The following is a 25,658-nucleotide window of genomic DNA, read 5'->3' as shown; positions in this document are numbered from 1 at the left end:
ACATTGTGACCTGTTGCTATTTTCTTGGTGACCCAGTTATATTTATATGCGATTTGGTTGAGAAACTCAATATTAAGAAAATATTGCAAGGTTCTCCATCTAGCAATTGGAAATGGACTTTACAAATCTGAAATCCACTTACAATAGAGACTCACTTATCTAAGCCTCGCTTATCCAAGTTTCTGGATTATCCAAGCCATTTTTGTAATCAACGTTTTCAATATATCATGATATTTTGGTGCTAAATTCATAAATACAGTAATTACAACATAACATTACTGCGTATTGAACTGCTTTTTCTGTCAAATTTGTTGTAAACCATGATGTTTTGGTGCTTAATTTGTAAAATCATAACCTAATTTGATGTTTAATAGGCTTTTCCTTAATCCCTCCTTATTATCCAAGATATTCGCTTATCCAAGCTTCTGCCAGCCCGTTTAGCTTGGATAAGTGAGACTCTACTGTACTTGGTGTCTCAGCAGCACCAAGAGTTGCTGTGAATTTTCTGGATTGTATGGCCATGTTCCAGAAGCATTCTCTCCTGATGTTTCACCCACATCTATGGCAGGCATCCTCAGAGGTTGTGTCTCTACCAAATACATGACACTTTCCTCAGGATGTAAGGAATACAAATCTCCTTTTACTTGGATGACTGATTTCTGGTAACAAGTTATACAAAGGCTTTTTTCTCCTCTTCATGATTCTCAGTCTCAGTGTCAACACCAAATGTCTATTTTGGAGCAAGGATAATAGATTTAATTGGAATAATGTTGGATTCAGTGGTAAGAAATATTTTCCTTCCACTCAACAGGGCCAAAGCCCTCTGTATTAAGGTTCACTGTCTTCTAACACACCTGCAATTGTCACTATTCAAAAGCTTCTAGGCCTAATGTCAGTGACAACAGTGGTTACCTATTTCAGTTTTAGCCTCTTCAATATTGGTTCATCAGGCACTTTAATCTACTGTTCTGAAGAAAGAACACGTCCTCATCTATCCTTCACTGTCAGGTGTGGTAGATAAGTCTTCACAATCTCCACACTGGAATGCCATTTGACCTGCCAGAATCTTTGTGTTCCACTCAAGGTCACTGGATGAATTGTAAAGGGGTGCATCTCATCAATGTTTTGGCATTATTAGCTGTCACCAATGCTTTGTTGATTGTTGAAATGTTGTTGAAGCTGGTGAGAGGTAGTCATCTCATTGTTGTTCATTTAGCTAGTACAAACAATATTTTGGCAGACACACTCAATCAGTTTCATACTGATAAGTGGTCCTGTTATCAATGAGTGTTTTTGACGATAACTGTCATTTGGGGCATTCATCTCAATAACCCTACTTTATGTCTCAGTCAAGTTAAAGTGGAATAATAATAACAATAATTTCCCAGGTTGATCTGTGTGCTGCGACAATCAACAAGGATTGCAGCCTATTCTGTTCTATGGTAGGAGTCAAAGAGTGAGTGAGAGATGCCTTCCTCCTTACCTGGTTCGGATGCCAGTGTATCTATTCCTGTCATTCTCTCTGCCAACAGTCAGATATGACATCTCAACATATTTATTCTCCAAGCTTATTAGCTTGGAGAATAAATTCTCTTAGATTGGCAGCTGTCTTGCAAGTTTCTTTTAAGGATTCTAATAATAGATCTTATTCATAAAAACAGAGATGCTTCAATGCATTTGCTGCCTCTTGTTCTAAATGTTCTGTGGAAAATACTTTCACTGCCCTGCATTTCTTGATAAATCCCAAAGAACAAGGCTTATCATTTTCATCTCTGAAATTTTACATTGCTGACATTGTGGCTAATCAAACATTTAATCAATTAACTGCTGCCTTCTTCTCTGATCCTGTTATAAAGAAGGCAATGAAGGGGATTTCCCATCTATATCTGCCTGTCTTTCCCCCAGCATCTCTGTGATCATTCACTGATCTTCTCACAACTGATGGGTGGACCATTTCAAGTTTTTTGTTTCAACATTCATGATTTTGAAAGTCATATTCTTGGCCTCAATGACTTCAGCATATTGTGCAATGAAGTTGGTGGCTCTTAAGTATGATTAACTCATTTTAGTCTTCAATGATGACCAATTAGTGCTATGCCCTGATTTTCATTTTTGCCAAAATTAGTTTCCTAATTTCATCTTAATTAGAACAGAGTTTTGCCTACATTTCGCCCCCAATTTGCAACACTGTTTGAATAGCTGGATGCATGTGGCACATTAGCCTGCTACAAACGTTGTACAGCTTCCTTTCACAACCAATCAACTTTGTATCTGTTATCGTGGCTATAAGAGGGATCACCAGGTCTCATACTACTGGCTATCCTGGCAAAGCAAACTATGCCCAGTGGGCTTCGGCTTCTTCAGCAGTGATGCATATGAGGACTCTGCTGCCTGGACTGCGTAAAGCTGCCACACTGTCTCCACTTTTAGTATTCATGAAACATGAGAGATTGAAGAGCAGGGTGAGAACAGATGCCATTATTGGTCGGGCTGTTCTTTCTTCCATTTATTCAATTATACAATAACCTGGCTTATTATCCTGCAGTAAGTTTCACAGTCACCCATTATGTAAGGCAGAAAGACCACAAAGAAGAACAGGTCACATACCTATAACTGTGGTTCTTTGAGTGATTATATATGCCCTCTTTCTAAGGGCCCTTCCACACAGCCATATAACCCAGAATATCAAGGCAGAAAATCCCGCAATATCTGCTTTAAATGAGGATATCTGAGTACACATTGCCATATATCCCAGTTCAAAGCAGATAATGTGGGATTTCATTCAGCTGTGAATGAAATGTGAAGAGGCCTAAGACCCTCTGGGTTCTTTTCAACAGCCTTCAGCATTGAGGGAATAGTAGCTTACAACAACAACAAACCAGGGATATCCTTGCAGTGCTGCCTAGTCTGGAGGAAGTCAGCACCGTCAGCCAACAAAAAAATAACAAAGCCAGCAGATCTGATGGGATCCCTGCTGAAATTTTAAAGAGGGTGGACCTGAGCTGACACAACTCCACCAGCTCATTGAAAAAGTGTGGATGACTGAGAAAATCCCAGCAGACTTCAAGGATGCCACTGTCATCACCCTTTTCAAAAAAGGAGATAGAACAGACTATGGAAACTATTGAGGTATCTCCTTTCTAACCTCAGCTGGGAAAATCCTTTCAAGAATCTTTGCAAACTGCCTTCTACCTGTCTCAGAAGACACTTCCAGAATCCCAGAATGGCTTTCGCCCTTCCAGAGGAACAGTGGACATGATCTTCACTGCACAACAGCTCCAAGAAAAATGCAGGGAACAAAACCAACCTCTGTACTTGGCATTCATTGACCTTGCAAAGGTATTCAACACAGTGAATCACAGTGCTCTCTGGACCATTCTCCGAAACATCAAGTGCCCTGACAAATTTGTGAACATCCTGTGGCTCCTTCACGATGGCATGATGGCAACAGTTTTGGACAGCAATGGCTCCCAAAGTGACCCATTTAAGGTGGAATCAGGTGTCAAACAGGGATGTGTTATTGCCCCAACCTTATTTTCCATCTTAATCGCTATGATATTTCATCTTGTTGATGGTAAGCTTCCCACCGGACTGGAAATCATCTATCAGACAGATGGCAAGCTATTTAACCTTAGCAGACTGAAAGCCAAAGCCAAGGTCACAACAACAACTGTTATAGAACTCCAATATGATGATGACAATGTAGTCTGTGCGCATTCAGAAGATCTACAAGCAACTCTAAACACCTTTGCAGAAGCATATGAGAAGCTTGGCCTCTCAATGAACATCAAAAAAAACAAAGTGCTCTTCCAGCAGGCATCACCCAATCTCTCTGCAATGCCAGGAATACAGCGTAATGGTGTAACATTAGAAAACGTTGACCATTTTTGCTACCTTGGCAGCCACCTCTCCACAAAAGTCAACATTGACACTGAAATACAACACCGCCTGAGCTCTGCGAGTGCAGCATTTTTCCAAATGAAGCTGAGAGTGTTTGAGGATTGGGACATCTGTAGGGATACCAAGGTGTTTGTTTATAAAGCTATTGTCCTCCCAACCCTGCTCTACACCTGTGAAATGTGGACGGTCTACAGACATCACACTCAAATCCTAGAGCGTTTCCATCAGCGTTGCCTCTGAAAAATCCTGCAGGTCTCTTGGGAAGACAGGCAAACACATGTCAGCATGCTGGAAGAAGTAAAGACCACCAGCATTGAAGTAATGCTCCTAAGCCATCAACTCCGCTGGACTGGCCACATTGTCCGAATGCCTGATCACCGTCTCCCAAAGCAATTGCTATACTCCCAACTCAAGAATGAGAAACGTCATGTTGGTGGACAGGAAAAGAGATTTAACGATGGGCTCAAAGCCAACCTTAAAAACTGTGGCATAGACACCGAGAACTGGGAAGCCCTGGCCTTTGAGCGCTCTAACTGGAGGCTAACTATTACCAACAGTGCTGCAGAATTCGAAGAGGCACAAATGGAGGGCTTAAGGGAGAAACATGCCAAGAGGAAGATTCGTCAAGCCAACCCTGACCGGGACCGCCTTCCATCTGGAAGCCGATGTCTTCACTGTGGAAGAACATGTGGGTCAAGAATAGGTCTCCACAGCCACCTACGCATCCACCGCCAAAACACTGCATCTGGAGGCCCATCATCCTCAAACTATGAGGGATCACCTAAGTAGTAAGTAAGGAGCTTAGTGGGCTAGGATGTGCAACTGGTGGGGTCCCCACCAAACTACTCAGCTCTAGAACATTCCAAAGAGGTCTCTCCATAGGTTTAAAAAACCATTTGTGTGAGAGACACTAGATGGCCATTCAAAGAACCAAAGTTACAGGTAAGCAACATGCACAGAGGAACTAACATGTGTATATAGCGCAGTGGTTCTCAACATGGGGTACCCAGATGTTTTTTGCCTTCAACTCCCAGAAATCTTAACAGCTGGTAAACTGGATGGGATTTCTGGGACCCCATGTTGAGAACTACTAATATAGAGCTTCTTACAAGGAGGGCCTGACCCATGATTCTGTGGAATTTTTTGTACTCATCCAAAGTCATAAGGCATTGATTGACTCATGGTAATTCTGTGGTCAGGAAGAAATTAGTCCTGACAATGGTGAATGAAGAAGACATAGAGTCTGCAAAAATAGCTGTATAATTTGTTCTTGGTAACCCAACAAGCAGGAGACAATAGCATCAAATGTTAAATATAATTCAGGAAGTAATAATTCATTAACTATTTTGGAGAAGGATCTCTTGAATTTTATATGAGAACTACCATTTTTCCATTTTAAAATAACAAGGAAAGAGGTCTAAAGCATTACATAGAATGTGAACTCTTGCCTCTCTAAACTGTGATTTTGCTTTCTTTTGGCTTTATTTCAGCTGTGAGAGCCAGCTTCTTGAAAGACTGTGGGAAGTTGACATAGAGGCCTGTCAGCTGTTGATCCAAGGCTTTCAACTGAAAGAAAGTGGTGGTTGTGTTTCTGAGGGAGAAGAGAACCAAACAGATGAAGTGGAGGATGCTGCCTTCGCTTCTTTAAGTACCAAGCAGGAACAAGCAAAACACTTTCCAGTTCAGGACTCCAAGCAGAGTGCTCCCCAGTGCTCTGTTATCCAAAACAAACACAGAAGGAGACACTGGGAACTGGAAGAGGTATCAAGGCTTTTGTTTTGTTTTGCTTTATTTTCCTTTTCCACTGATGTCTTTCTTTTGCAGAAAGTACTGCTTGGGCTCAAAGGTTATCAGCCCTGGTAGGGTGAAATTTACTATTGGAATTAGAGGAAAGACCAAAGACATCTGCGTCACACATATACAAATTGATACAAAGAAATTACTCACTGTACATGTCACAACTAACAAGTTGTCCATGAACACAGGACAGTGCTTGTTGTTGCTATGTGCCTTTTTGTCAACTCATAACTTGTGGCAACCTTAGGGTTTTCTTACAAGATTGATTCAAAGAAGATTTACTATTGCCTTCCTCCAACACTGAAAAGTATGATTTGCCAAAGATCAGCCAGTGGATTTCTGTGGCTGAGCAATGATTCAAACCCTGGTACTGGCAGGTGTTTGGGGAAACTTGAAATATAACAGAAGTAAAACATTGGCTGAATGTTCAGTAGAACTATATGATCGTGGTTTTAGTTGCAGGGATGGATAGTTGTGCATTTGAGAAATGCATTTGACTTAGATACCCATGTGGTACATTAGAGTGTTATTTGTTTATGGCATTGGAAAGTTGTCAGCTCACAGCCAATCTGGAGGGGGCAAATTAGGGAGGATCATTACAAGAATGGTTTATGAAGTGAGTCTGAGATTTAATGTAAAAAAAATCTTATTCATAGAAATTAAATTGATTAATTCAATTTTATACAGGGTTAATACAGATGAACTCAAGATTGTCTAATCGTGTTTAATTGTGCATTAACTACTGATTTAGATTTTACTGGAAGGCATGTCACAAAAATACTTTGAATATGACCTGTTTAATAAATGTAGTTCAGAATTAAATGGTAAATGCTAATTTCAACCTTTCAGCAAACAAAGCATTTGGATGCACAAGTTGTTCATCGCGCAGAGGATATTTTAATCTTTTGTGGCTTGTTCTGGCTTTTGATTCTGCCTGCCATTCTCTTGAACCTAGAAAAATGGAGAGAGTAATAATATTGCTTGATGTCTTGATCCTAAACATGGAACAAGTGTTCTAAGGGCATGTAAGCCTAATTAAAAGTCCAGGATGGATCTGGAAAGAAAATAATTATTTCTGATGCATGTGGTCCTATATTAGAAGCAGCATAATTTTCAGTCTCTGTAGCTATTTGTTTGTGTGCATATCTGAAACGATATAGCTAGGAAATCTGCAGAAAATGTCAATGACCAGGCCCCATTTATGTTTTCCAATTGCTTAGATGCATGGATGGATGGCCTGAACTCTGACTCTTTGCCATAGGAACAATTTTAATCACATCTAGCAGGCTACACCAGCTCAGGGTGAGCCCTAAATGCTAACCCCAGTCATTCAGTCATTCCATGAGATCCCTTTTGGCACTTAGAAACATTCTGCGTCATGGCAGTGGCAGAGTTGGCAGCTGAAGGAGAATGGCTTTCAAACAGACGGAAAAGTTCAGAAAATTGGCCCTGTAAGTCAGCAAAGGGAGAGCAAACATGAAAGATGGGGCTAAATATCTGTTAGTGCTGTAGAGGGAATACTTGAAAAGCACCTTGCCTGGAAGCTTTCTGTGAACAAGAACAAGATCTGTCCATAACCAAAGGCAAAAATGATGAAAATATTAGGACCTCATCACATTAGGAAATAATCTGTTTCTATCAGTATGCATCCCGGTTTTTTTCTGACTGAATGCATACTGAATGCAGGCAGGATGCTTTGAATTATCCTCACTGCCATCATTCCCTAGAAATGCATTCCAAGAAATGTCTGTGAGTGCATTTTGATCCAATCATAATTGAGTTCTGAAACAGATCATGGGGAAATGATTTCATAAACCATGATTATATGCAGTTGATCTTTTGTTGCTATTTTAAATATGAATATTTGCTTTCTTTGAAACTTTGGGCAGAGCGGAAAATCTATGAGATGCAATTCTCTCTGAATATAAAAATCTACAAATCTATGAAAGGTGACAAATTTTACACTCAAAAATGTAAAATAATGAACCACTCCATAGAATTGCTATAAGTACAAATGCCAGATCTGTAAACTGGTCTAGTGGCATCCAAAGTTTGGAAGTAACTAGCAATAAAAGATGAATTATATTCCAATAATTCTATTTGTCATAATAAAAGTATAATCACAACAGAATATCAATCATTGAGAGATAACTTTGTTCCTTTTCCAATATGGCAATAACTGTTAGTTATTTTTATACTAGGTATGGGCAACTGTGTGAAACTTGGGGGCAGTTTTCCACGTAGATTTCTTATGGCCCTCATCTATATAATCAGGCACACACCTCAAGTGATCTTGGGCCACTTCTTGCCACCATTTTTGGCCATTTAGGGGAATTGAGGAGGGAGCTATTTTTTAATTGTTGTATGCCATTTCTATTGTAATCTTTATTGTTTTGGTGAAGCGTTGCTGATTAGTTACTTAGCTGTAAAGTTTAAAAATTCACTTTTTACCCAGTGGATGTCCTCCTGTACTACCAAAGCCAGATTGGGGAAGAAAGAGTTTCCCCCTTGAATCTGATGCTGTAACTTGGGGGGAAATTGACTTGGGTGGTGTGTGCCAAAAGCCGTGCATCTCTGAGCTCAGTTCCTTCTGCTGCAGCTCAGTGTTTTTTTTTTTTTAAGCATTTTATTTATAATTTTCGTGATACAATAAAAGTGGAAGGAAACGTTTGTATAGAAAAGACAGAGAGAAAAAGAACAAAAAAAAAAAGAAAAAAAGAAAAGAAAAAAAGAAAAACCAGACGAATAAAGAGCCCAACAAACCCAACCCGAATCCCCCCCACCTTCCTTCCTTCCTGAATGACCTTCCAGATCCACTGCCCTGTGTATTATGACTTTTTTTTTTCCTCACTTTCCCGACCCAAATTTTCTTAGCTCCCCAGAATGTCTTCACATAAACACCTTTTTCCCTATATTTCCAAGTTCCATTTTTCTTTTAAATATCTACTTAAATTATTCCAGTTCGTTTTTGTCCTTGTGTGATATTTTTGCGAGATTATCTGCGTTAAATTGTCCATATTTTGTATGTCCATTAGTTTCAATGTCCATAGCTCTAGCGATGGAATTTCCGTCGTTTTCCAACTTTTCGCTATCACAATTCTGGCTGCACTTATCATATATATGAACAATTTTTCATTGTTTGAGTCCATGTGAAAGTCGGTTAACCCTAGTAGCAGATATTCCGGTTTTAATGTGAATTTTATTTGTAGTATAATCTCCATCTCTTTCTTAATTTTCCTCCAGAACCTTTTGATCTTCTTACATCCCCACCACATGTGGAATAGATCTCCCTTTTCTTTCCTGCATTTCCAGCACTCTTCCCCCCTCTTTCCCTTGTTAAATTTTGCAAGTTTTACTGGCGTAATATACCACCTAAAAAAAATTTTATACCAACTTTCCTTTATAGCTGTTGAGTATGTGTATTTTAGTTTCTTTTGCCAACATTTTTCCCAGTCTTCGAAATTTATAGTGTGTCCGAATTCCCTCGCCCATGCGATCATATTGTCCTTAACATAAACCTCTTCTGTTTCCCAGATCAAAAGCTGTTGATATAACACTTTAATCACTTTCTTTTCAAGCTTTAAAACTTTATCCCAGGTTGTGTCATTTTTCTCAAATCCTATTTGGTTATCAATTTTAAAGCATTCATTGATCTGCCAGTAATTTAGCCAGGTTATAGATGGCTCTAATTGTTTAACCTCCTCATATGGTTTTATACTTATTCCATGATTGTCTTCTCGTACTAAGTGTTTGTATGTTAGCCATCTTTCCCTAGGGATCTCCCTCATATGTTCTGATTCTAACGGGGAAAGCCATAATGGAGTCTTCCTGTAAAATTTATGCTTGTATCTCTCCCAAGTTGTTAATAATGCTTTTCTAATATAGTGGTTGTTGAAGTTTTTTTCTTTGAAACCTTTTCTTTTCCATAGATAAGCGTGCCATCCCTTATTCAGGTCCTGGCCTTCTAATGCTAAAATCCTGGTCTTCCGCAGGACAGCCCATTCCTTAACCCATTCTAGTACCGCTGCATCATAGTATATCTGGAGGTCAGGAACTCCCATTCCCCCTCTCCTGATGTCATCCTTCATGTACTGAAATTTTATCCTTGCACGTTTTCTGCCCCATATAAATTTGTTGATCTCTTTCTGCCAGTCACTAAGCGTTTTTTTATTTCTCAGAATGGGTAAATTTTGAAATAGGAATAGCGCTTCGGCTAAAACCTTCATTTTTATGGCGGCTATTTTTCCTAATAGTGAGAGATTTAATGCATCCCATCTTTCCATTTTCTTTTTCACTTCTCTCCATTTTTTATCGTAGTTATTTTTCTGCAGTTGGGTATTGCTAGCTGTTAATTCAATCCCTAGATATTTAACCTTTTTAACTACCTCTATCCCCGTTTTCTTTTGTAATTCTTCCCTCTGTGCTTGTGATATATTCTTAGTCAATATTTTGGTCTTCTCTCTGTTTATCTTTATCCCGGCTATTTCCCCAAATTTTTCAATTGTCTCCAGCCATAGCTTAATCTGATTTGTTGGTTCTTCAATCAAACATACAATATCATCTGCATAGGCACGTGTTTTGAAAATGATGTTCTTGGTTCTCAACCCTTTCAGATCTTTGTTTTTCCTGATTGCATCCAGTAGAATTTCTGATGTTAAGATGAATAGTAATGGGGAGAGAGGGCACCCCTGTCTTGTTCCTTTCTTTATTTCTAGCGTGTCTGATAGTTCCCCGTTTATTATAATCCTGGCACTCTGTTTTGAGTAAATCTTTTTTATTGCGTTTTTAAAGTAAAATCCTATATCCATCTCAGAGAGAATCTCTAATATGCAAAACCAATTAACGCTGTCGAATGCCTTCTCGGCGTCTAAAAATAAAAATGCCATTTCTCTTTGTCTGTTTTTTTCGTAATACTTGATTGCATTCATTATTATTCTAATGTTGTCTCTTTGGTGTCTTCCGGGCAGGAAACCACATTGATCTTCATGAATTCTTTCTGCTAAGACATTTTTTAATCTTTCCGCCATTATACTCGTAAATATTTTATAATCTACATTTAACAGGGAGATCGGTCTGAAGTTCGCAACTCTAACATTATCTGTATTTTTTTTTGGTATTAGAACTATGTTGGCGTTTTCCCAGGATTGTGGAATCTTTTCCCCTTCCAAAATATTGTTCATTACCTTTTGTAGCGGTTTGCTTAGAATGTCCTGAAATACTTTATAGTAAATAGTTGATAGACCATCCGGCCCGGGGGCTTTATTATTGGGTAATCTTTGAATTGCTCTCACTATTTCTTCTATGTCTATTTTCTTATTTAATCGTTCTCGTTGGTTTTCTGTAATTTTCTTAATATTTTGCGTTCCTAGGTATTGTGTAACCTTCTCTTTCGGGATTTTGTCCTCTGTGTATAGGTTCCTGTAATATTTGATAAATTGTTTTTCTATTTCTTTCCGTTCGAAATATATGTTGTTATCCTCTTGAATCTTATTGATACAATGTGATTGTTTTTTTTTATTCATTTTCCATGCCAGCCACTTTCCTACTTTATTCGCGTTTTCAAAGTTTTGTTGTCTTACATAGATCATTTTTTTCCCTATCTCTTCCAATTGTTGGTTATCTAGCTGTTTCTTCAGAGTTTCTAGTTTAAAGGCTGTTTCTTTATCTTTCGGATTACTCTTTAGCTTATCTTCTAGCCTAGCAGCTGCCTCCTCCAGTTCTTTCTGTTTTAGTCTTTTGTCTCTATTCTTTCTGATATTATGCTGAATGAACTGTCCTCTGATAAACGCTTTACTTGCGTCCCAGATGGTAGCTATGTTGGTATCCTCCTCCCTATTTAATTGAAAATATTCAGCCAGCAACCCCCTATATCTATTTTGCTCTGATATGTCTTTTAATAACAACTCGTTTAATCTCCATCTGTACTCTTTCTTAATGTTCCTTTTATCTTCTATTATCATTTCCATAGGCGCATGGTCAGAGTGCAGCCTTGGTAAAATCTTTATAGAGTTTACTAGAGAGGTTATCACTTTTGTCCCCCAGATCATATCAATCCGAGACCAGGTGGAGTGTCTATGTGAAAGGAACGTGTAGTCCCTCTCACTACAATTTCTCTGTCTCCAAATGTCCTGTAATCCTAGCACCATCTTTAATTGTATAAATCTCGATGGCAGCTTTCCGCTATCTTTCTTCTTGGTGATCCCTTTTGTACTTGACTTATCTAATTTAGTATCTAAGACACCGTTAAAGTCTCCTAACAGAATTAAGTCCTCATATTCGTGCTCTAGAATCTTTTGTTGTAGATTGTTTGCGAAGTTTGTTTTGCAGCCGTTTGGAGCATATATATTGCATATTAATGTTCTTCTGCCCCCAATTTCTATCATGATGCCTAATATTCTGCCTTCTTGATCTTTGAAGGCAATTTTTGATAGTATCTTATTGTTTACGTATGTCACCACTCCTCTTTTTTTTTCGGGACCCGAAGCGTAATATGTTCTCCCCAGGCTGTTTTGTGTTAAATGTGCCACATGTTTGTGTGATATGTGAGTTTCTTGAAGACAAATGATATCGTATTTTCCTTTTTTGATATGGTGCCAAATTTTCTTTCTTTTATTCGGTGAGTTAAAACCATTCACGTTGTTTGAATAAATTTTAATTCTTTGTGCCATCATCATCTTTAATAATTTCCTCTCCTTTATCCTTTACTTCCCTATTTAGAGTTATTAAGTCAATCAAGTCTTCCGGTGATTTTTCTCTAATTCTTTTTTTTTGTCTCCCAGTTTCCTCCCTATCACTCTGGGACCAGTCGCTTCTCTGCTCCTCCTCACTCTTTCCTTTGCCTTGGTATTCCTCTTTCCTGTCCTCTTTTCCGTCTTTATTCAAATATTTCTCATAAAAAATCTTTGCATTTTTTTCACTTGTTATCCATTTTCTATGCCCTTCCCACGTTAACATCAGACCCTCTATTCTGTCCCATCTAAACTTGATACTCCTTTTTCTCAATTCATCGGTTAAAAAATAATATTTTCGTCTTCTCTCCAGTACCGAAATTGGAAATTCCTTTAAAATTGCTATTTTTTCCCCTTTATACAATGTGGGTCTCTTTGAATTATATGACAGGATTTCATCTCTAACCCTCTTCTTGTTAAAGTGAACCACAATATCCCTAGGTGTGTTGAATTTTTTAGAATAGTTGGAATACACCCTATACGCCCTCTCTATTTCATCGTCTGTTTCTTCCTTTGTTTTTTTAATCATCTCTGCTATTATTTCAATACATATTTCTCTGATGTTTTCACTTTCAGATTCCTGCACATTTCGCAATCTTAATTGCGATTCTTTTTCTTTTATTTCAATACTTTCCTGTTGGTTTTTAACTGCCTTTATCTCTTTCTCGATTGTTTTCATTTCATTCTTCATTTCTGTGTAATTATTATGGATCACTATATTTTCCTTCGCTCTCACCAATCCCTCTTGTTTTGTTGTTTCTAATTCCTCCCTCAATTTATTGATTTCCTCTTTTACTAAAATTTGTATCTCTTCCTTTATTTCTTTCCTCATATTCATCATTTCTTCCTTGACTCTATTAAATTGTATATCCTGTTTTTCCTGAATTTTAATTACCTCTGTTTGTAATTTTAAGATCTCAAACATAACATCTTTAATACTGTAGTCGTCAGTGAGTGAGTCTTTCCTCCCGACCCCTCTTTTTTCTTTCTCCTTATCTTTATCCATTTTATTCTTTGCTGCACTCATCCTTGCACTGCAAATACCTCCTTTCCCCTCCTTTCAAGTCAAAATCAAAATGTATAAATCTTAATGAACAGAACTAAACGAGAGGGAATCTTCTACTCTTCTACACCCTTTCCTCTTCCCAGTATGACATCTTCATCCGGCCCTCTGAACCTTGACTTACAGATTTCACCTTTGGAACAGTTGAACAATCCTTATGAATGAGGTATCTAGTACATACAGCACTATACAAGACACTACATGTAGACCTACAATACAGTTGGACACTAGATTACCCGTCCCTCATGCCTTCCTTGCTTCCTCACTTCTTCACAATATACAGCCTCTTGTCCTTCACTTTTCCCTCGTAAATCTCCTCTTCTTCTTTTTTTTTTTTTTTTTTTTTTTTCCCCCACTCCTCTTCCCCTTTATCCCTTTTCCAATCCGGAATACTCCGCGTCCTTTTTCTGCGTCCTTTTTTCAGTTATTTAGAGTTATTTAATTGTTCTTCAGATGTTAAGATGATGCATTATTGTATTGTTATTCTAGTCCTACCCCACCCGCGCCGCTCGCTTCGTTCTTGCCTCCGCCACCGTTCTCCACCGCTCGCGTGCGCGCCCCCACGCACGCCGCCGTCCTGACGCATGCACTGCCGCACGCACTGCCGCACGCACTGCCGCACGCCTGACGCACTCCTGACGCACGCATGCACGCTCACACGGGGCGGCGGCGGCGCTTCGTCTTCCGCTCCCTGCTTGTTCGCTTCTCTCTCCTCCTCCTTCTCCCCGATGTGGCGAAGCTTGCTTTCCCAGTTCTTTACTGCCTTCAGGTGAGCCCTTCTGCCTCTTATCTCCTTGACGCGTGGTTGGGTTCCCTCCGCATCTCATTCAGATCATGCAGCTCTCACTCCAGATCTCCTCCACTGTTCTCCCTATTCAGCCCCGCGGCCACCAAGTCTCCCCCGGAGCTGCTGCTACTGCCTCCGCCGTCCTCTCTCGTTTCCACTGGTTCTCCAATCGCCAAACAACCTGTGTCCTCTGTTACTCCTCCGGAGCTTGTAACTTATAGAGTCTAGACCACTCTGGGGGTTTTGGTTCCTTCCCGTTCTTTCCCAGTCAGGTATCCCATTGGACGCAGAGCAGCCTCACTTTTTCTTTGCGATTTTCTTCCCTTATTTCTTGTATTTAAAATAGTGGCGGCGTTCTGCCCCTATCAGATGAAAGGGTACCTTCTTCTCACTCTGCCCACCTACCCCGGCTGTCACCATTTCCTGATAACAGGCACAGGGTCTTCGGTTTCGCACCCCTCTACCTCCGTCTGGCAGTTTGGGGGGGAGCCACTGCTCTACCGAGTGAATGAGAAGGTCAAAACGCTGGCTCAAGGGAGAGAGCTTCAGCGTTCTGCTGCAACCGCCATCTTGCCACTACCGGAAGTCTGCTGCAGCTCAGTGTTTCACTCCAGGCTCTTGTTTACAGCAAAGGTTTTGGGCAAAATGCCCAAGATACTGAATGTCTAACCACAAAGCTAATGTGCTATAGGATGAGGAAGGGGAAAACATACCATTGAGACTGGGTTTGAGCTTGTTTAGATTCAAATTGAAAGCATGTTTCTATGAAGTGTGTTACTATTTATTTGTGTATTTATTTATTTATTGCCCTATCTGAAAATATCTCAGAGACGTATATAAGCAAATGGATGAAAATATGTCAAATCAATGTAGGACTTTTTTTGTGTCAGGAGGGACTTGAGAAACTGCAAGTCGCTTCTGGTGTGAGAGAATTGGCCATCTGCAAGGACTTTGCCCAGGAGACGCCCGGATGTTTTGCCATCCCGTAGGAGGCTTCTCTCATGTCCTCGCATGGGAAGCTGGAGCTGACAAACGGGAGCTCACTTCACTCCCTGGATTCGAACCGTGGGTCTTTCAGTCAGCAGTCCTGCTGGCACAAGGATTTAACCCATTGTACCACCGGGGGCTCCCTATGTAGGACTATAACTAACTCAAATAGGGTTGTTGTGTGTTTTCCAGGCTGTATGGCCATGTTCCAGAAGCCTTATCTCCTGACGTTTCATCCACATCTATGGCAGGCATCCTTAGAGGTTGTGAGGTATACCTCACAACTTCTGAGGATGCCTGCCATAGATGTGGGCAAAATGTCAGGTGATAATGTTTCTGGAACATGGCCATACAGCCTGGAAAACACACAACAATCCTGTGATTCTGGCCATGAAAGCCTTTGACTAACTCAAATAAATGATAAACATATTAAACTTTATTAAGGGAGGACATACTCCAACTGAGATGCCACGAACAGATAGGCTGCCACTTCGCACTGTATTAACCTCACTTTGAAAGACTATTCAAGCAGAATTCAGTCCTTTGGCAGACACATATAGGGAAAGACACTCCCTATATCTTGAATTAAGAGTGGACGCATAATGGCAGCCATTACGGTTCTTTTAAGATTGGCATTATATAAATGTCTATATGACATTTCAGTCTGCAGTTTAGTCACTGCATTAGCTGCAGTTTCTGAGTTATCTTCAAAGGCAACCCCTGTAAAGTGCATTACAGTACATTGGGCCATTGGTATCTGCTGTGGTTTGGTTCAAGACCCCCAACCACAAATCCAAGAATGCTTAAGTTTAATTATATAAAGTGGAGTAATCCATTATATAAAATGACAAAAACAATGTTTGCTTTTTGCATATTTTTTGGGAGGTGGGGGTGGGAGAGGCATATTTTCAAGCTGTGGAAGATTGTATCCATGGATATAGAATCCATTGATACAGAGGGCTGACTGTAGTCTAATCAGGGATGCATGAATTACTGTGGCTATGTTATCTCTGCCCAGTAAAAGTCATAGCTGAAGCACCCACTGAAGATGTTGCCAAGTAGTATGAGTCAATGTGCCAAAATGTATAGAGAGCAATAATGGTTCAAAACATATGATATACACAATATGTATATTAGAGCACCATATACATTTCACGTAAACTAAATCAATGCCAAATCCTCTGAAATCATATGGGATTAAAAATCAAAAAAATATCTTTCTAAATATATTAAACCAAACAATTAGATGTAAGTCTCTGCAGTCCTGGAAGAATTTCCTGTGGACTTCAATTAGATTAAACACGGATTAGAGCCAACCAGACTCAGTCTCTCTGCAATCCTGGAAGGGTTTACTCAAGACTCCAACTGAGTAAAACACAGGATTAGAGTAGAACAGTCTAGGTCATCAACCAAATGTGGTAAAAGTCTTATAGGTATTCCAACTCCTGTGCTGATGGTGTCAAAGATGTAAGGTATCTCCAAAGATTCAGTATAACAGAAGTAAATTCAGTAGAAACACACCGTCTAATAATTGATCCATTTTATTTCAAAAAAAGTACTGGAATAAAAATAAACCCACCTGGAATGTAGGAATAAAAAGGTTTTAGTAGTGCTAGGGTTCATGGGGAAAATGGGAAACATTGTATGAATCTCATAAAAAATAGTGGAAAATACAGGGAAAAAAACTTTGCTGAGATTTACCTATATAATTTAAACATTGAGATAACAATTACAAACGATTATGCCCATCCAAAGGTTTTATCATTGTGGCTTCCAAATCTTCACCTGCTCGGAGTATCTTTGTTGTTTTCTTAGATTGTCCTTTTTAGATTGTCTGATTGCCCTTGTCCTGTGTCTGACATCACTGGTGGGATCTTTTCAGATTACCCTTTAATATGACTTCTTACCACAGTATTTCATTTCTACCACTCTAACATGTATTTTAGCAAAAACAAATCTTGCAACTTAAGTAAGTGAAGGAGGTGCAAAAGAAACTCCAGCCAGATGTGCAGGGGAGAATCTATTTCATGGTAGGAAATGCATTTTCATCCTTTGAAAAAAGAAGTGGATCCAACAAGTCTGAAGTCTGTGAAGATTTTGACTTGACTTTCATTCCACCCTGCAGAGAAAACGGTAGTGCTCTCTTGTAGTATTTAGTGGTTATTAGCTGTAGTGCTTTTGTCAGCAGACTACATCACATTCCCATAGATTAAAATAGCACTTCGTCCAGTGACTTGTTGCACTGGACAGAAAGGGCAAAGCATTTAAGGAATCCATGTTCTTCTTTTTTAGTTTAATTAAATTTTATATTTATAGGACATAACATAATTGTGTTGAGACTCAGCATTTATTGCTTTCTTAAATGTCAGCATTGAGCATCAGTGAAGGTCAGTATCTAAATATGATTTCAGCACCCATAATCCTGTATTGTAAAGGGATTTGGTGAACAGACATTTGGCTTATGTCCAGTGATCTGTGAGCCCCCAAGAAGCCAAATGCTCTGTTATTTCACAGTTATATTAAAAATGCTACCTTCATCACTTGTTCTCCCTAGGAATTTTCAAGTGTATTTGAAATTTGTGGTGAGGATTTCTTGGTTCATATCTGCTGTGTACGTTAAATATAGGAACCAAGGAAAGTCCTTTAAAATTAAGTCTAGTATAAACATTTGTTGAGCAAGCATATTAGCAAAACGTTAAGCACATTAATAAAAGCAAGTTGGGAAAATATCCGAACCAAGGTCTTTGTTCTGTTTCTTTGCCCGTTCATTCTCTAATCTTTTTTGTACCATCAATTCTGATGGTGAGTTCTGGAGCATACTAATGCAACATTGTAAACAATGTGTTGTCCAACTGTGAATGTTGAAAAAGAGACCATTTATGTTGTTTATAACATATTCTATCAGAAAGTCCAAACATAAAATTTTTGTTGTGTGTCTTTACATTTGTCATTGAAGGCTTTCTTTAAATTGTTTCTGACTTATGACAACCCCATCTTGGGGGTTTCTTGGCAAACATTTTTCAGAGGTTGTTTTGCCTTTGTCTTTCTCTGAGGTTGAGAGAATGTAGCTTGCCCTTGGGATCACCCAAGAGTCACCCAGGTGGTTTCCATGACTAAGTGAGGATCTATATTAAACTGCTACTCTGCTCAAATCGTTACACCATACTGTCTCTTGTCATAATGTACACACTTTGAAACAAAGATGGGGCACTTACAGCCTTCTTTGATTGCAGGAGCTCGGTTCAGGCCAGGAGACCTTTAGGTTCCCCAGCTTTGCTGTAATAAGCATGGACCACTTGGTAATTGGAGAGCTTCACTGGAATTTTGCATTCCTACTGTGGTTAAGTAGAAATAAAAATAAACTCACTCAAGGTGTAAAATATTGCATCTGGTACCTAGGATTGCCAGAACAAGACAGCAGAAACATCACATGGATGTTTGAAAAATGCTGAGAATCACAGCAACAAATACTGCAGCCTCCCAGTACATTATCCCCATGTGGAGAACCATGTGTTGTCCTCTTAAAATAGAAGAAGATAAGTAACATCACCTCAACTTTAAGAAATAATATATAAACACGCCAGATTGCACCAACCTCATTTTGATGCCAAGATGGTCAGGGTAAGTATGCAGGTGACACCACAATTATTGAGTCAAAACACGTGCCCTTGTTATTTCCCATCACCATCAAGTCCAGTTTGGTGCCAATATTGCTGCTGGAATTATCACTTTAAAAACACAGAGAATGACCAAGTACCATATGTGGAAGATTCCCCTTTCCCATCTCAGTAGTAATACTGTTAAAATGATTTATGTTGGCATTTCTTAATTAGTTTTGTTGCATTCTCATGAAATATAGTTGGGCACATAATGTCCCTCTTTTGAGTAATTTGATGTCTATTTTTAATATAAGGAGTTTTCATAAACAGGTCAGATTTGTGTAAACTGTAGCCATAGTTCTATCATTGTTTATTCCAGCAATGTCTTGTTGACATTGATATTAATTTGGAATAAGTGTTTCGGAAGCATCAAAATTGGCTAAGAAAAACAGACTTGAAAAAAGGTCTGAAGTAAAAACATATTTTATTTAAATAAGTGAAACACATTTTGTTGACTGATTTGGATTATTAGGTAATTAATGTAAAGATAATACAGATTTTGTGTGACATTAGATGCACCAGCTCAAAGATTGCCCTATGGCTGATTGACATTGATTTGAAGTTGAAGAGTGCATAGGTGTGGCATTTTATATCCATTGTACCATACATTTCTCTTGCTACATCAAGATAAATTATTTAACTATACTTGAAAATATCCAAAATTATATTTATTTGCTATGGTTGTTTATAGGCCTCGTGAAATTATTTTATTACAGAAAAGTTCCATTGTATGCTATAAATCTGTTATTGGACCAGAGCAAGGCAAATGTAAACATATTTATTCATTTTCTTGTTGAAATAGGTCTTCAGTATAAATGAATCCTTCCTGCTGTCTAAATACTTCTTCTTACCCAAATTCCCAATTGTCCAAAGCCTTATACTGCATTTCTAGCTTACCCATATGCATTATATTCTATTCACAGGGTCTCTGGAATTGTGTACTGACAGGAGCATTAATGCACAATAACTTTTCCTTGGTGACCAGTACAAATTTTAGGTTACTGTCAGGACAGAAACTCACCTTTTTCCCTACTGGAGTATGGTGATATATTAAAAGCAGTAACATTTTTGAGATAACGGTAGTTCAGTGAAATCAGGAAATAAATGGAAGAGGAGCAAAAAGCACGCCTCGCTCTTGTGAAGACAAGCATGCTCATGAACTGTGCTGAAGCACAAGGGAGTAGGCACTACAGTCCCATGAGCACCAAGATAATGGAAACACCTGTTTTCAGAAAAGAATGAGACCTGTTCACGGATGGTGTCCAGCCATCAGCCACTGTCAGTTGCCAAGGGAGCATGGGATCAGCAGAGTAACAGGGGAGGCACCATATGGTCTCCAAAACAAACATGTCAAATCCATCCAACGGGCTAGTACCCATCTGCGATGCTCACAGATGCTCACAGGAGGGATCAATCACGTCACCTTCATCACAGATCAAACCATGCTGTCAGACTGAAGCACATAAGGCTCTGAACTGACAGTTCTGAGCAAGCAGGGTGGGAGAGTAAGGCCATCTCCAATAGATACCTTCTTGTGAGCATCTACAAATGTCCAAAGCTTATCCAGAGGAAGTGTCTTATTTCCTGAGCTCTTCTCTTAGCAAGATATGACTTAATCATTGCCGCAAGAATAGTCATAGCTCAGTTAATTCATATGCTGCTAGAGTCTTCTTTAATTCGCCCTTATGACTGACTACAGATTAAAGAAAGGAAGCCACTGAGAGGCATATTTCAAGCCTAATTGCCTTATAGGGAGGAACAATCCTGACTGAAACTGAGTTTTCTGCACTGGTATTACATAAGATTAATATCTCTTTCCCATGCTCTGGTCTCATCAAAGATCACTCATGCACATACATAAAGTAATAGGGCATGAAGAACTCTCCTTTTCTCTCCAAGAATAGGAGCTTTTTAATTGCTGTGGAAACGTACACTGAAGTAGAATGGGACCCAAGACATTATGAACTGACATGTTCTGTGAAGTCTTTACATGTCTTTTTCAAATTAAGAAGGTTCAGACATTGTAATTTTTATTTGCAGGTGAAAATAATTTTGGTAGGTCTTTTCTCTGTGATTTCTCCAGCTATATACCATAGTACCCTTTCAGAGACATTGCAGTTTCTTAAGACGCTCATGACACGAAAAAAAAGAGACATGGCAACAATATGGTATTCCAAGAAGCTGGTGTTTCTGTTAGTTTTTGGGGCTGAATGCATAGAGGAGCTTTCAAAGGTGATGATGATGATGTTTATTTATACCCAGCCATTTCTCTCCACAAGGAGACACAAGTTCTAATCTACAGTGCGGATCAGCATCTGAGGAAGCTTTCATATGACTGGTAGTAGATCCCAAAAAGCCTAGTATGAATCCTGTACCCTGAAGTGACAGAATTATCAACTATATCTGATTCCAAACTATCAATTTAAATAAAATCATTATGATAATGGTAGTTTTTTCACTGCTAATACTGAAGGGGTCTTAATACCGCAAAGGCACCCAAGTGGTTAGTATTTGAGTGGGAGACTGTTAATGAATACCAAATCCTGTAGACTATATTTAAGAGGAAAGCACTGATAAAACAACTTCTGAGTATTCCTTATCTAGGAAAACTCTATGCAATTCATGGGGTCCCCATAAGTTAGCAGGCATCTTAACAGGCTGTCACATATACAATATACACTGGGAAAATATTTTCCAAAAGCTTTCGATCTTGAACTGTAGCTCATATATAATAATAATTTAAAAGAACCTGGGGTGCAGTGATACTAACATATCTTCCTCATGGGATGGCCATTGTTTCCCGCCCCTTGCCCTTTTTTGTTACTTAGAAATCATCCAATTACAGGTCTGTTCTCTTTTATGTTTACTCTTCAGGGAGAGACTTTGTCAAAAAGCTTTTTGACGTTGCAAATATGCATTGTTCATGATGTTATCTTATTTATTTCGTTTATATGTTGCCTTTCTCCTGGTGTGGGAACAAGGCATCTCTGAACAAAATCAACTGAAGCCCGATAACAATATTAAAATCTACTTATTGTGTGTTCCTGTGAATGGTGGGGGAAAAATGCATTTTCTCTCACACAGTTTACCTAGCAAAATGAACCAGCAAGTACACAGACTTTTCAGCATTATGAGATGATTGTGTTTGATAAATCAAGCTGTATTTTTTGCAAAACAAAATATGTTTTAAGTCTGAAGAAGACAGGGAAGACAGGGATAATAATAATAATAATAATAATAATAATAATAATAATAATAATAATAATAATAATAATAACTTTATTTTTATACCCCGCCTCTATCTCCCCAAAGGGGACTCAGGGCGGCTTACATGGGGCCAAGCCCGAATAAAAACAATAGCAATATAAAACACAACAATAGACAAAAAAACATGCACAATTATAAAAATTTAAACATTAGCCAGTAAAAACAAATGACAAGAGCTAATAAAAACATGGATTAAAATGGAGAGGTTGTAAAAGTAGACTGGGTAAGGTGCACCATATAAATATTGTAAACATGAGGTGACTGATAAAGTGCTGCAAATTCTTGGAAGTGCAAATTGGGATGGGAATAGACCCTGTGTCTTTATCAAGGAATGGTACAGGAACGATCACAGATACAGATTGCTATGGGGATGAGCAATCTTTAACTAAAGGCCTGAGTAAAGAGCCAGGTTTTCAAGCTCTTTCGGAATGCTACCAGGGTGGGGGCTTGCCTGATTTCCCTGGGGAGCGAGTTCCAGAGCCGGGGGGCCACCACGGAGAAGGCCCTCTCTCTCGTCCCCACCAGCCGCGCTTGTGACAGAGGTGGGAGCAAGAGGAGGGCCTCCCCCGACGAACGAAGAGATCGTGCAGGTTCGTAGGGGGAGAGGCGATCACTAAGGTAGGAGGGTCCCAAACTGTTCAGGGCTTTGTAGGTGATCACGTGCACCTTGAATTGGGTCCGGAAGGTGAATGGCAGCCAGTGGAGCTCCTTAAGCAGGAGGGTTGACCGCTCCCTATAATTAGCTCCAGTTAGAAGCAAGGATGCCGAACGTTGGACCGAGAAGGCCCTGTCTCTCGTCCCCACCAGCCGTGCTTGTGAGGCCGGTGGGATCGAGAGCAGGGCCTCCCCGGATGATCTTAAGGTTCTCGTGGGCTAATATGATTGTGTCTTTGAATTATATTTTAAAGATAAGTTTGGGAATAGAAAATCAAGTAAGGAAAATCCAGGGCAAGAGAAGAAAGTTGGCAACTGATCATCTTTTTTTAAATATGCACACAAATTGGTCTTTTGACATGTACCAGCAACAGTTGACAATAGTTGCTGTATGAAAATATTAAGATTCTTAAGAATTGTTTCTATAGTATGTTGTTGGTGAAGAAAAAAAAGATGGGAAGGCCTATTACCGAGAGAGTCTCTTTCTGTGGCCACCAGTAGCACTTCCCAATGGTTGTCTGCAGTTCGAAATGCTTTGGGAAAATCCTTTGTGTAATTTAGGCTGTTGGAAGCTTGGCTCCCCATAAAAAGCCAATGTTCAGCTTTCTCATGACATATCAAACTCCCTACAGCAACTAGCTTCCCTAAACTGCTGTCAGTACAAAAACATTCTTTTTAATGAACCAAACAAAACTGCAAATTCTTCCAGGCGACAGATAGTTGCTTGTAGCACTGGGTCAAACTGCCAGCTTGAGGATGGAAGTCTAGTTAACATACTGAGCTGGGGGCAGTGACTATTGTTTCTCCCTCCCATCTTATTCTTTTTCTGTCTTCAGCTACACACTCGCTGAATTTCTCACTGTCTGCTGAGTAGCACTACAACAGAAAGTGTTTAAAATAGTTTCTGTGTCACTGGCAGTGTTTTGCCTGCTTCCATATATATGCCAGATAAAAATATTAGTGGTGACATTAATAGGCATAGAAGATGCTGAGAGGCATTTTCTGTCTCCCTTTAAAAAAAGGTTTAAGTGGCCCATTATTCTTTTATTTCTCAGAAAAAGGGAATAAATTGTAGGGTAACCCAAAATGTGAATGAAACACCTTTTAATTAGAGCCATTTACCCAATTAATTGTAAGTGATTGAATGAAAGCTACCCCTTCTTCATTAAAGAGGTGTAAATTGGTAAATTTATAAAACAATAGTTCTGCAGTAAAAATAAAAAAACAAAAGAATTCACTTGCTGTTGAAATGAAGAGCACTTGCGTGCCACTATAGCAGGCACCATCTTTTAAGAAGTTTTTTTTTAAAAAAATGCAACAACTGGGGAACCCATAGGAGTCTTAGATGTCAGGAAAATGCCACAGTTTTTTCTCCTCCTTGGTGTAAAAGAAATCAGAAGACCTCCCCCCCCCCCCCCCACACACACATCTTAGATTGCTTCTGTATTCCAGAGATTTGGATTCTGGGTTTGTTTTCATGAATACAAATACCGAAGGATTATGCTTAAAAAGCTACTTTGTAAGAAGTAGCTAGTAAGAGACGGGATAGCGGCCACAAGGAAATGAATATGGCTTAATTGGGAGGATGGAATAACTGCTGTAGAACACTGATAAGGATGTAAGATGAGCCATGTTGGATCAGACCAAAGGCCTATCTTGTCCAACACACAGTGACCAGTTAGTTCTTCCAAAGAGAAGCCTGCCGACAGGATATAAAGGCAGCTTGGTCCTTTGGTTTGTTATGCTTAGAACTGACACACAGAAGCATTTTACCTCTGATCCTGGAGGTGACATTTGGCCATCTGGACCAGTATCCACTGAGAGGCAAAGACATTTTTCTTTACCCAGCCCATACCTTTTGCAGAGAGCTCTTGTGCCAGCTGAAGTGCTGACCTGAAAGTTGGGTTGCTGACCTGAAGGTTGTCAGTTCGAATCCGCGAGACGGGGTGAGCTGCCATCTGCCAGCTCTAGCTTGCTGGGACATGAGAGAAGGCTTCCAGCTATCACATCCAGGCGTCCCCTGGGCAATGTCTCTGTAGACAGCCAATTCTCTCACACCAGAAGCACTTGCAGTATGTTCCCAAGTCACTTCTGACATGATAAATTTAAAAAAACCTATTGCAGAAGGTTTTTACATTGGGGTGTGCTGTATCGTTAGCTTTATAATTTTTAAACTTCACTTCACTTTATTTCTTAATTAGTCACTCTCCACCAGAGTGCTCTGAGCGACTTACAATTTAAAATATCATTCCACAATATAAAAACATTTAACATAAAAACATTCAACATAAAAACATTCAACCTAAAAACATTCAACAGTGACTATTTGGCAAATTAGATCTGATTTACTTAAATGCACAACTGCTTTTTGATGTTTTGTAATATTTTAATAGATGGTTCATTTGTATTTTTAAAAACTCTTTTTTAGTTATCCACCGGGTTTCTGTTGTTGCTGTGGTCATTTTGTTTTAACCAATATTTTGAGCTGTCTTCGGTCTCATGTTGGTAAAAAGCAGGGGCGGCTCAAGCGGTAAGCAAACTTCGCATTTGTGGAAGGCGCCATCCTCTAGGGGGCGCAGTTGAGGCGCATTCAGGTGCCCAGACTCCAGCTGCAAAAAGAGGGAGGGAAATGCCGCTTTTCTCCTCCCCAAAGCGGTGGCCCCCTTCCTTGCTGCAAGGGAGAAGGCCGGGCGCTCGATGAAGAGAGAAGCGGTGAGTGATTGGTTTGGGAGGGGGGGGGGCGCCAAAAACACTGCTTGCTTACACTTGAAAATTACCTAGGGTCGGCTCTGCTAAAAAGCTCAAGTGTACAGTTT

The 25,658-nt window shown here is 39.4% G+C and overlaps 1 protein-coding gene across 1 annotated transcript in view; it reads left to right on the top strand.

Annotated features, from left to right (window-relative positions):
• Nucleotides 1–25,658, top strand: part of disc1 (DISC1 scaffold protein) — a 199,347-nt gene that overhangs the window by 153,643 nt on the left and 20,046 nt on the right. The window contains exon 11 of the mRNA XM_008124945.3: nt 5,391–5,661. Coding sequence (XP_008123152.2) covers nt 5,391–5,661 — 271 coding nt within the window. The remainder of the gene's footprint in view (nt 1–5,390; nt 5,662–25,658) is intronic.

Source organism: Anolis carolinensis, chromosome 1 (genome assembly GCF_035594765.1).
Source record: "Anolis carolinensis isolate JA03-04 chromosome 1, rAnoCar3.1.pri, whole genome shotgun sequence".
NCBI lineage: Eukaryota > Metazoa > Chordata > Lepidosauria > Squamata > Dactyloidae > Anolis > Anolis carolinensis.
The sequence above is the reverse complement of the archived record's forward strand: the minus strand, read 5'-3'. Positions and strand labels throughout refer to the sequence as shown.